The sequence below is a fragment of the Phalacrocorax carbo genome, chromosome 2, assembly GCF_963921805.1.
Source record: "Phalacrocorax carbo chromosome 2, bPhaCar2.1, whole genome shotgun sequence".
Classification (NCBI taxonomy): Eukaryota; Metazoa; Chordata; class Aves; order Suliformes; family Phalacrocoracidae; genus Phalacrocorax; species Phalacrocorax carbo.
Window position 1 is genome coordinate 156,863,452 of NC_087514.1, and position 13,090 is coordinate 156,876,541.

General features: G+C 41.8%; 1 protein-coding gene across 3 annotated transcripts in view; it reads left to right on the plus strand.

Moving 5' to 3' along the window:
• Positions 1–258: 258 nt before the first annotated feature.
• The window catches only part of VIPR2 (vasoactive intestinal peptide receptor 2), a 57,859-nt gene continuing 45,027 nt past the window's right edge, over positions 259–13,090 (plus strand). For 2 of the 3 annotated variants that reach the window (XM_064445009.1, XM_064445011.1), the window contains exons 1-2: positions 267–528; positions 4,079–4,181. In XM_064445009.1, coding sequence (XP_064301079.1) covers positions 478–528; positions 4,079–4,181 — 154 coding nt within the window. In that variant the 5' untranslated portion in view covers positions 267–477. Of the gene's footprint in view, positions 529–4,078; positions 4,182–13,090 lie in introns of all 3 variants that reach the window. The other variant, XM_064445010.1, reaches the window with a different exon arrangement.

Consider the following 13,090-nt stretch of genomic DNA (forward strand, 5'->3'; position numbering starts at 1 on the left):
TCCCGGGATGGCGGGGGAGCACCTGCGGGCGGCCGGGATGGGCGGGCGGCGTCCGGGCTGAGGGGAACGACTCGCACCTCTCACGGGGGGAGCAACGGCGGCGGGGAGAGGGAGGAGGAGAAAAGGAAGCCGAGGAGAGGGGCTGAGGAGAAGCGGGAGGGAAGGGAGCCGGGGTCTAGAGGAGGAGCTGAGCGCAGAGAGGCGGCGGCGGGCAGGGACTCAGTCGGGCAGGCAGCTGACGGCCGCCGGAGCGGCGGGCGGGCGGGCGGGAGGCGGCCGGGGGCAGGTGCGGGAGCCGCCTACAGCCGCAGGGCGGCGGCCGCCCGCGGGGTGGGGGGCTCGGCTCGGCGGCCGGCAGCGGCAGCCCCCGGGCCCTATGGTGCTGCGGCGGGAACCGCCTTCTGCTCGCCACCTTCGAAGGGGGCCCGCGGAGCGGCGCGGGGCAGCGGAGCCCGCCGGCCCCGGCACTTGGCTGGCATGAGGACCCTGCCGATCCTCCTCCTCTCTCTCTGCTGGAGCCTGGGGCGGGTAAGTCACCCCGCGCTCACTCCCGGCCCCGGGGGGTGGCTCGTCCCTCCAGACCGCGGACGGGGTGACCCCTACGGCTCTTCCCGCCGCCCCCGTCCCTGAGGTGCCCTTGCGGACCCCCGCGGGCTGGCGGCTCCCTCACAGCTTCCCCCGCTCTCCGGAGCGGGGAGGGAGCTCAGCCGTAGCAGGTGCGGAGAATTCGGCCCCACCGCACTCGCTTCGGGAGAGGAGTGCCTCCCGCCGCTCGCCCTTACCGGGTGCCCCCCGGCGGGGACCTCGCAGGGGAGGGGGCTCCTGCCCCGCCGGGACCCCCGGCGCTTATCGCCCATCTCCCCCTCTGGCCGCCCCCGCGGACGGGCTCCCTGGCCGCGCAGGCAGCGGCGGGCCGGGCCGGAGGCGGGGGGCGCCGCCCCGCACCCCCGGGCGCTCCGCGGGGGCTGGGGCTGCTCCGCCCCGGCGGGGCAGCGCGGGCCGAGCCCGGGACCCGTCCCCATCCCCGGCGGAGCGGCGCTGGGGCGGGCTGGCGCCGGGAGACTTGCTCCCCGCTATTTTCCCCGGCAGCCGGTGGCCACCACTAGTTTGCGAAGAGTTTTCAGAGAGCGCTGCCCTGGTACGGTCTGGAGGGACGCTGGCAATCTTAATTATAGCCTGGAGAAGAGGAGGCTGAGGGCAGACCTTATTGCTCCCTACAACTACCTGAAAGAGGGTTGTAGCGAGGTGGGTGTTGGTGTCTTCTGCCAAGTAACAAGCGAGAGGGCAAGAGGAAAAGGCCTCAAGTTGCACCAGGGGAGGTTTAGATTGGACATTAGGAAAAGTTCCTTCACCAAAAGGGTTGTCAAGCATCGGACCAGGCTGCCCAGGGAAGTGATGGGGTCACCATCCCTGGAGGTATTTAAAAACATGTAGGTGCTTAGGGACATGGGTTAGTGGCGGGCTTGGCAGTGCTAGGTTTACGGTTGGGCTTGATGATCTTAAAGGTCTTTTCCAACCGAAATCATTCTATGAGTCTATGACAATGTGGGGGGAAACCCCACATGATTAATTTCTCTTTAATACATTTTACCAGCTAACAATGTACAAAACATTCAGAATATTAAAGTCTTCAAATTTAGGGCGTCTCCTTTTAACATCTTTGTATTTTTAAGCATTTCTTCAGTTGTTTGTAAAAGTCTATAACGTTGCTGGAAACACGATTTATTAAAAAAAATAATTAAAAATTTCCCTCTAAATCTTTCCAGTTTTTACTGTAAATTTAAAATAACGGATCTTTTCCACCAAAAGCTGGGGAAACCATGCTGAAGGTAAATGGAAGCAGCTTGTCATAAGGAATGTTTTTCCAGTCAAACTGCTGTTCTGGATGCCTTAAAAATTGTTAAGCCACTAAAACACAGAGAGAGTCCTTGGCTGGATTTCCAGCTGTGTACCTTTACGATGTGCAGCACAGCGCACACGGTTCTGTATTCGGTGGTCGCAAAAGATAACCGACCCTTGGTAAAGCAGAGGGAAAGATGGATGAGCACCAGCCCTGAAAGGTGGTGAGTGCCCTCAAAACCCATTTTGGGGTTCTTGATGTGTTTCGGGACGTGGTCGATGCCACATTGTCTTGAACCCTAAATCTCTCTAGCTCTGTGAAGTAAATATGAATGAAACTGGTGTACGTATTAGAACAAAGTATATTGCAGTTTGCCGTGCATCCCGAGTTTGAAAAGTAATGTGTTACCTTTGGGTACTCACAAATTTATGTTCTGAAAGTAACCTTCACTATTAGATACTAAGAAACTGATAGTAAGAAACTTGCAGGTCTTTCGTAAGTATGAGAGAGACAAGTCACTCCTTCGGCAGGTTTCTTAATTCAATAGCTGCTTTGATTTTTCCCCTCATTTAGTTAACGTTTCCGTTTACTGGAACCTACCTTTCTAAGACCCAGTAATTATAATGCTTTTTGATGCATGGGAGATCTACTCTCAGTTACCAAATGCTTGCAATTGGAAAAAATAATATTAAAAATCTGTTGCATGAAAGGAAAATGCAGTTAAAAACATTAGGTATACATGGGACTTTATTTTACATGGGAGCTATCTGGAAAGTAGATAATACCTAATAAAACACAGATATTTTCAGTATAATGCTGAACCTTCTACTGCAAGCACTAGAAATCCAAATTTATGTTAAGGATCTTTACAATTCGCTTTAAAAAGAAAAAAAATCTGCCCTGAAAACATATAATTTCAATAGTCAGTATAGAGAAAAGATGGGGAAAAGGAAGTAAGATTCTGATGTTGTAGCTGGTGAAATGAGACATTTGGAGAAGAGACAGATTTTCCTGAGTTTTCATAACAGCTCCTGCTGTTATTCTTATGGCTATTATGCTGTATTTTTAGAAGTTGCGCAAGTGGCTTGCCCACAAGGAGACTGCAAGAATGACCAGGTTTTCAGTCCTAACTCTGGCACCTAGGTTTTGGGTCCATGATCACAGCTTAATTAGTTAAGTATTGTTATTTAAAAAATAGTGTCCCATGAATCAGATGCTATTACCGGATTCTGTTATTAAATGTCTCCTAGAAAAAGTAAGAGAGAGAAAACGGGAGAAAGAAACTTGGAGAGAGACCACCCTTTCCTTGGTACTACAAGTATGAGGATGACTGAAGTACAGCGCAGCCACGTTTTATTTCATTACGATGTTATTCCATTTGAGCTAATCTCGCAGTCCATTCAGCTCCAGTGGAGATCCTTGTTTTCCCATTTGTCGCCTACTACAGTCACTTCTCCCATGCAGCCTCTTACGGACTCTGCGTGTTTCTCTTTTAGGCTCTGTCTGCCTCTGTGAATTCAACTGACTTCAGCACAACTTCCTGGTGCCTTATTTCTCTCCCCAATACTGCTACATCCCTGTCTCTTCACATGGACATAAATATTAACTTTCTGAAAACCAAGGAACTGGGGACAGGGCTATAAATGAGTAAAGGCAATAGTGCTTTCATTTCTAAAGGAGTGGGATTTTCTTCCTGTGTAGCACTTGCTTGAATCAAATAATCATGCTCTGGGGCCTTCAGGAGGTAAAATATACATAGTGGGAAAGGGAAGAAAAGCAAAATGTACCATGTCAAAGAGAATGCGATTTGATTGGTTTTCATGTTCAGTGATTCTTATTAAACTTGCAGCTTCCTAACTTAATTCAAAAGCAGAAAACGCAAATGTGTTTACTTTTCTGTTTCAGTTTAACCTGCAGTTTTTCTGGAGGAAAAAGTCTCATGAAACAACATTGGTGAATGCACTTGAAAGTTAAATATTTTGTTTTAAGTGACAGTTGGCCTTGAAATCCTACAGGAAGGAGCCAGTGAATGCTCTAGTAGATTATTTTAACATTTTGTTTTGAAAAGTTGGTGTGTGAGAAGCTGAAATGGGCAATGGCTGTGTCTGCAAAATGCCTAGTACATGCTTGGGCAAAACCAGTGCCAGTTAAAGCTGCGGATTTCATTATTGGTAGTTGCATCCTTCATAAAGCATTTTAATTCGTGTTTCAAGACCCTGGCCTGTTAATTTGATATAGGTGAATGGTGTCCATCCAGAATGCGGATTTCGGCTGGAGATTCACAAGGAGGAGACAAGGTGCATGGAACTTCTAAAGAATGCAAAGCCAGTGGACTACAAAGGTAAGAAAAGTTAAGCTGTAATGTAGGGACAACAGTAGTATTCAAGATTTTCTCCCTCTACCTTCTTTGCTGTTCTGGTTGCAGTTACAATATTTGTCTGTACTATGCTTATAATTTTATGTATTTTAGAATTTATGCAGATTTTGCGTTAAGGATCAGCTCCAGCAAGCATGTGAGAGGTGTGCCAGGCACTAGGCACGCACTGGGTGGGACACTAGATGGGAGCAAATACATTCTCATGTCTTAAGCTGTTGCTGAGAGTATTTTCTGACTGGCAGAGAAGCTGCAGGCTGGTGATGCCAGGATCAGCAGAAAGAACAAGTCTGAGAAAAAGCTGAAAGCCTTGGATTCAAGCATCTCTAGCTATTGTTGACAGCAAAGTACTAGTGGCAGGAATGATCTTTGGGTTTCCCAGGCAGAAGATGTTTTAGACAGAAGATCAAATTCACACCTAGAGTACTACAGAGTCATGCAAAGGAAAAACTGGACAGTAGTGTTACATTCAAAAAAACAAATTCTGTTACTTTATTGTTTTTTTTTTTCTCTTCACATAGAAAGATAAATATCTAGATACAGATATGGCCAATTGTAATTTAATAGAAGAAAGATGGAAGAGGAGATGTAGTTTATTGTTTTTTAATTTTAGAATTTATTGCATTTCCTTGCTACATTTTCATGTGAGTAGAACATAAGAACATGAGATTATGAAAAAAATGGCATTTTTGGCGTAAGTCGGAACTGCTGATAAAGCCATTTGTTCAGCAAACCAAATAAGAAGGCGACAGATGAATCCAGACAGCCAAATGAAAAGCAAATCTGTAACATTAAAGTAGCTAGGGCAGAACTTGATTAAAAGTTTTTTGCTTTTTAGGGAAGTCAGAAGTGTGTATTTATGAATTTTATTTTTTTAATGACAAAAGTATTAACGTTTTATGATCAGTTATCTTTTGTAAACTCTGTCCCAGAACTTGTGAGCAGTAAGCAGTCTCTATGTACCTACTCATGAAAAGGCAAAAGTGCTTCTTGGAGTGCTTTATTTGCATACGTTACCTGCCCAGCACTCCTCTGGTAACATGTAAAATATTGAAGGGCGGGATGGGCTTTCAGTGCGATTTAGAAAAAGAGGAAAGACATTTTAGATCTAAAGACAACTGAACACTTTTCAGTCCAAAATACAATTTTGATTTTTACAAAGTAATGTCACATCTAAAACTAATAATTAAATTTCTGTTGTTAAATGATCTTTTAGTGGCTGAGGGTATTTAATTTCAAATTAGTTCTACAAAGCCCTAAGCCTCATTGGTGTCCTGCCTTGTGGTACGCTAGTTGAGGTATGTATCATCTCTGAATAACTAGGCTCCTTGGAACACTTCAGCTCTTGTAGTGTGGTTGTTTTCCTTTGGCCGAACTAGGTGATACATAGCGTATTTGTTTTTTTTTCATATTCAGTCCTTTTTGAATGCACTGTGAAGATTATTATGATACCTCAGGGACCTGCCATCTGCAGTGCCCTTTGAGCATAAACATGAGTCCCAACTCATGATGCTTTATCCACCTCTCTTCTTGATTTGAATGTGTAACTCCCTCAGCGCATATTCTAATACCAATTTGTATACAATAAAATAATTAAAAGCATCATCAACAGTTTGTATTTTACTATAATTTTTCCTTTTGAATAATCCAGAGTAGTAATTAGAAAAATTATAATAACAGTGAATAGTTTACATGGATATCTCTTCCAAGCAAAATCTTACTGGAATAATTGATCTACATTTAGATTTTTTAATTTATGAGTGGTGAAGAGAGATGGCTGTTACATAAATATAACTAGTGTGAAGCCAGATGGAGAAATAATTACTAGCACAGCTTAATGAATTAAATCTTGAATTAATAAATTCAGTATTAGCTTTTTTCAGTTTTGAAAGTCAAGCTTTCTTTAAGATCCACTTTTGTGATCCAGATGCTGTGCTGCTCCAAGGGTATCCTTGTGATGCACGCCAGTTGGTTGGGTTTTTTTGCACACCAATTATTTTGGGCTCCCTAGGGGAAGAAAGAAGTTTTCTGTCAATATTTTCTTCACAGGAAGAGGGGTGCCTCCTGAAGGCAAACTGCTGTGTAAGAACTTCATGTCTTGGAAGGCGACAGTGTGTCTGATCGTGTTGATTCAGCCCTGCAGGTAGTGGTAAAACAGCAGTGGAAGGATTTATACATTTAATTGAAACTAAGGGAATGTTCTGTTTTGTAGGAGACTGGGATAAAGCCCCTGTGGTAGTGAACCATGAAAAACTATATGTTTAATGTTATAGGAAAATTTATCCTGTGCTTCATGTTATAGATACATTTACCAAGAACCTGTTCAAAAGAGCCTATGTTAAATATATGCGTTTGCATTTCCAAAAATATTCATTTCCTATGTGTCCTTATTTTCCTAATAAATTCTCTATATTCATGAAAAGATGTAAGGAATACTTTGAACAGAGACTTGCATATTGTCACAGTGATACTCTGACCACTGATAAGAATTACTAATGAAAATTGGCAAGCTGGAACTAGTCCAAATCCTAGCTCCACCCCTAAAACTTGTAGTACACTTGAAACATAATTCATTCTAATAAATTCACAAAACTTATTTCAGTGTTTCCTGAATGGAAAAGATGGTTATACAGCTGTTGTGACCCTTTTCTACCTTTAGCATGTGCTACCTTCCTCACAAAAGCTATATTGAAATCTAGTGGAAGGTCCTGTCTAGAATTTGGACATAAAGGTTTGCTGAGATTTTCCACAGGAGGCTTGGTCCTCCATTATCAAATTCAGTGCAAATTTTTTCATTAACTTCTTGGGCACCTGAGAAGCCGTCACAGCTCTGTGTAACACGCCTCAGAATCTGGGTGGTGTGCACATCTACTGAATTTTGGAGGATCCAAATTTATGGGACAAGCAGTTTCTACTTTGGCCTAGATGGCAGTTGTGCTTGGAATACCTTATCTACTCAGCTTCCAGTGGGGGAGACATAAAGGAAAGATTTAAAGGCAATTGTGGTAATTTTATTTTAACATAATAAAATGACATTATTGTCATCCTACCTGAGCTGCCTTGTAACATGGGCTAAAGAACTTCACTGAGTAATTTTTGTAGTGCACCTAAAATAATTGACTATGAAGGACTTGCTTACTTCATGGCTTAATAAAGCAATAGTGTGTTTTGCAAGGAAACACTATAAATTCTGTGTAACTATCCTCTGAACAATGCAAATATTAAAACCACAGGACCCAGTTTGTCTAAATTCTGCTCATTTGCCAGCGCCAAACTGTTAGATGTTTGGACCTCCTGCTTTGCGCCCTTTGGGAGATTTTTCAGGCACTAACACATACTCTTCCATTAGTAGAGAGCATTACACTCCATTTAGGGAAGAAAGTCACTCTCCAAAGATCAGTGGCAGTGCCCTCCTCTCTGTAGTGCTCTGCGGCAAATCTAGTTGTTTATTTTATGAAGACTGCATTAGCTTCCATCTGCATTTGCTTTCTTCTTTCCTTCTATAATTTGACACCTGAGGTATGGATGCACCTTAGCAGGAAACCTAGGAGAGAATTTTTTTTATTTTTTGACTCTCATTTTTGGAGGGCAGATTAATCCCATTCTAAATAGCTCAAACTAGCTCCAGTGTTTGAGGTCCATGTGGAAAAACATCAATTTATCTTTTACCTGCAACCCATGGATTCTCTTCTTAAAAAACCAGAAAGTGCCCTGTAAAGTGTTCAAAAATAAAAAGTTAAAAAGTGGCCAACTGCAATTTTCTGTCTTTATTCAGTATTTAGAATTTTACCTTATAAAGTAATTGATTCATTTCCCTTCACCTTTAAATGAAAAGTGAAATCTTATGGTCAAAAATATTAAAATTCAGTGATTAGGCTTTATAACAGGGTTCTACAATAAAAAGTTCTAAAAAGATCTCATTATGAAAAAGACGAAGTCTGGATTTGTTTTCTGTTCATTTTGGACCAAGTGGCTGCATAGTTAAATGAGTCTTTTTGTCTCTTGCTTTCCAAAATGTGTTTTTGTGAGATCCATATGCCAGACAACATTTTTAATTTTAGATATGGCATCTTAACTTTGAGGAAGGGATGTAGACGGAAAGAGAAATGGCTTTGGAAAGAATTTCATAAACCTCTCAAAGAGAGGCTTCATAATGCAGCTGGTAATGGGAAATTAAAACAGACAGGACTACCAAAATTATACTCTCATTTATTCATATATTTGAAGAAAGAGGGACCAATGTCACTATGTAATCTAATCTCCCAAATTATACTGCCAGTAGAATTTCACTCAGTGATTCCAGCACTGAGCTCATGACGTTGTGGATGAAACAGAGCACATCTTTCTGAAAGCTCTTCAGAACAGTGGGATGAATATTCAGATATTGGACCCATGGCAACTTGTCCAAAGGTTAATTTATCTAATGAACCTCTGCTCTTAAGGTTATTTCATGGGTAAGAAAGGTGCCTATTTTGCATTCCAAATCCCCATGTACACACACACCCCTCTGTATTGCACAGGAGGACTGACTGTGGGCGCAACAAACCTGACCTGATGATCACTCTCGCCTCTGCATCGGTAAATAGGAGGCTTACACAAAGCCTGATGAGGCCTTTCTTTTGCCATGTGAAAATGAGTCTCCTCAAGGTTTCCTCTTTCTTAATCTTCCCAATCTCGTCAAGGTCTTCCATCAGTTTTTGGTTTTGCAGCTATTTTTTCTTTAAAATAAGTCAGTAGTTCAGACTGCAGTGTTGCTTAGAGTTATCTGAGGTAGCATTAAAGGTAGAGTTAAATAAGATAGTGGGATTATGGAACCTCCCTTCAAGCAGCACCAGTAGTTCTTGGCAGGACAACTTTACCTTTCTTGAATCTCTGTGCTGCTGATTTTTTAACTATAGTATAGACACGCTGTTACTTTTTGGTTCATACTTTTTTTTTTTTTTAATGAGGGGAGCACAAGGCATTGGTTTGAATGTTTGTCTATTTTGGCTTCTGTTAATTGAAGTGTCATCATCAATGACACTACATAAAACTGATCATCCTTATGGTGTTGACAATGTCTGGACTTTGTGGAAGGTATACTTAACCATTTGAGGGCAGAAGAGAGGCAGAGCTGGTTCATCTTTTGAGGAGTCTGGGTGATACGTGAGAAAAAGCCTTGAATGAAAGGAGTTGCCTACTGAAAAATAACCAACAGGAAATAAACGGTGAAGACCAAGAAAATGTCCTGATCAGCCTTATTCAAAACTCTCACATAATAAAGGTTACTAAGAGTAACAATAACAAACCTTTTTGGAAAGGAGAGAGACAAAATGTGGCCACAGATACATTCAACAATTTTGAAAGTCTGAAATTTCTACCCCCCCAAAATGTAAATAGGAATTGAGCAGTAGACATTAATAAATGGCATTTGGAGCCCTGAAAAACAAAAGTGCACAGCCATAATTGTTTTTATTGTGTTTTTCAGATGATTCTGAGAGAAATACTGCCCCACATAGTTTTGCACTTGAGTCCTGATAAAGACAGCTGTGGCCGTGGCAGTCTACTCCTATGACATCCAAAGCTCTAATACCACAAGGAAGCAATCTTGAATACCAAAGCAGTAAAAAAGCTCCAACTGATACAACAAATAGCACGTGTGTTAGACATAATCCAAACTAACAGAATTATATGGTCCGAATACTTTACAGAGACTTTAATTTTGCGGTGGGGTTTATATGAACCAGAGATGGATCTTTAATGATATTTTTTGAAGGATGTGCAGCATGCATAAATTGGGGCAACACAAAGATGAAGGCATCTCTTACAGCTTTGACTATAAATCCATGAGTGTCTTTTCAGTATAATAGAAAGTGGTAAGATTAGAGTGCTGTCCAGTCATACAAAAATAAATGCTGTTGTCTCCAAAGAACAGTTTAAGCAATTGGAAAGCAGGATTTACTTGGTAGAAAATTTGGATGAAATGTGTTTTCTTTCTCAGAGAGTGTTTTTCAAAGTTTTTAGCTGGCAATTTCTGTATTTCCTTACAGTACCCTAAAAAAATGTAAATTACAATAAAAAATAGACTTACAGATTTTTGATTCTCTGATGGGAAACTGTTCTTCAGAAAGGAAATAAGGTGTTTCTTCTGAAATGTTTCATTCAGTGAAAAGCCCGTAATCTCCTAGAAATCTCAGTAACAGTATTTTTGCCATTCCCGGTAATAGGACTGGCTCTTGAAAACCTATAAACTGCAAACATTTTCGGTGAATATGAGATAAACGCTACTGGTTTAGTCATTTTGTTTAAGTAGTTAAATGTGGAGTATACTGTAGACCTACCAAATTCTGCTTGCTGTGTATGAGTAGTTTTTGTTGACCAGTAATGTAAAAGGTTTTCATTCGCATTTACTCAGTATTTCTGAATAAGCAGAGCTTCTATGCACTCAACAATTTCACAACAGTGCTTTAGTTCTTCGTAGGCATATTGGAGCTGCTTCTTGACTGTCCTTCAGCCTGTGTTTTCATTTTTAGAGGATGGCAGGCCAGCAGCTCCTTGCGGAAGGGGACTGGGTGCCCCAGGGCAGGCAGGGTCTCACCCCCAGCCAAGGCAGCCAGGGGCAGCCCCAGCCCCGGCCATTGGGCACCTCCCTGGGGCAGGGGTAGCTGGGGACTTTAGCCTGCAGGTGGGGGGTCAGGATCTGGCCTGGTGCTGGGAACCAGGGTCAGGCACAGCCCTGGGATGGCCAGGCAGGGCCGTAGTGGTGGGCCAGGGCTCAGGCTGAAGCAAGCACAGGCACTGCTGTGACAAAGCTGAAGTCAGGTGCACCCACAGCATCACTGAAGGCCCAGACCTGAGCTTTGATGCGACCCTGGGCCGGGGTGTGAGGATGATCAGGGCCATTAAGACCTATTAGAGCACTCAGGACCCTGACAAAAGTAGAGAGCAAAAAACGTCAGTAAAGTAGCTTGGAGCAACAGTATTTTTTCTACTATCTTCTTCCTATTATACTGCTGTAAGCAGTTCTGCTGTATGTTTACTTTGCCTCCAGTTTGCTAGCTCACTATTTCTCTAGCACCTCCTTTTCCTTTCTTTCTTATTACTTGTGTGAAAATGCAGAAAGAATTTCAGTCCATATATGTTCATAAATCCTCATGCGGCCTAAATTACATGCTGAGGTGTTCAGACCTACAGCCTAGAAAACATTGCCCATAAGAGGTGAGATTGCTTCTGCTTTGTCAAGTTAAGCACAAAAATCAAAACGTTTCCCTGCTCAAAAAATAATCCCTGGACTAGCTGACAACTTTCTGGCTGATTTTCAAAGCACTTTCTCTTTGTTTCATGTATCATGCGTGCCTAGACAGTTTAAAAAATGCTAAACCTCTCTTTGAATTGGCAATTTTTTTAAATCCAAATGCGAAGTGCCACCTAGTGGTTAATATGTGGATAAAATGTATATATAAACAACACTTTCCAGTACAAACTCAGCGTTACACGTTTTTATAGATGAAGCAGCACATGTAGATAAGGCAACTTGTTCCTCAAAGACTGGGTTTCAGATAGCAGGATGAGGAATGTGGTGGCAGTACTTACATAAGCTGAAAAAAGTCAGAAACAAAATGTAGTTTATAGTCTGTTACATTTCCTATCATTATAAAGTATCTGCAAATGCATCACAAGCATAAAGACCAAACATCCAAATAAAGTAAGTGATCTCATTGCAACTAACTAAGAATACCATCTGCAGTATCATTTGGAAGAACGGGAGGGAAGAGCAGTAGAGGAGTGACAGCGTGGCCACAGTTCTGAGCAAGTCATTGAGTGAAGGTTTTCTGGGAAGATTGGTTGTTTCCTTGGATATGCTGCGAGTGACACACCAGAGAAATAAATGATGCAAATGAAGAAATGAAGAGGTTGAAAAGAGATTGGTACATGTAGGGTGCAAGGGAGTTCTTCTAGACACCATGAAAATAAAGATGAAGAACCTTTTTTTTTTTTTACTTCGCTAGCTTTATTAATAGGTAAAGAAAGAGGTAAAGAGTATAGTAGTAGAATTGCACAGGAAAAGTTGGGGAGCTAAGACAGATCAAGAGCTGGACTGATTTTATATATGTTTATATCAGGGTGAAAGGACAAAAACATTCAAGGCTTGAGGATTTATTGAAGATGGATGCAAACAGGGACTAAATCAATGAATGAATGTAAAAGGGTATAAATGTACATTAAAATACTTTGGGGTACTTAGAAAAAAATTTAAAATATGAAGAAAATTGCAGACATGAAGATAAACGTTGGAGCAATTTAAGTTTTATTTAAAATGTGAGATATTTTCTATAGAGTTATTGGTAGAATTGTTACTAGAACTAAAAATTAAAACCATATTTAAAGCTGCAAATAAATATTATTTGTGTCTTAATTGATTAATATCCTTTGGAGATAGTAGGAAACAGGCTTATATATGCAAGAGATGGGTAAAATTTCCAGAGAATAAGAGCGTACATAATGATTTTATGAAATGTAGCAGTGATGGATGACAGTCCCTAAATCCTAACACTGAATGAATGAATGGCTGGACAGAGTAGAGAGTAGAATATCAAGCTTGATCAAACTAGATATTCTATGTGCAGAAAGAGAAGCATTTAACATAGCGTTTATCGCACCTTCATTTTTCCAGCAGTATAGGTATTTATAGCACTGTAGGCTGCTCTATAGTCACTGGGGAGAAACAGGCAATTGCTGGGAGCAATTAATCTGGCCTGTTTTCATGTGTTTTAGGATGAAGTCAGTCATGCTCTGTCACCCTCTGACAATATTACATATGTTGTGGTAGTAAAAGGATACTATGGTGGGTAAAGAGCAATATCTGCTTGAAGACCTGTGAAACTCACCAAGATCTC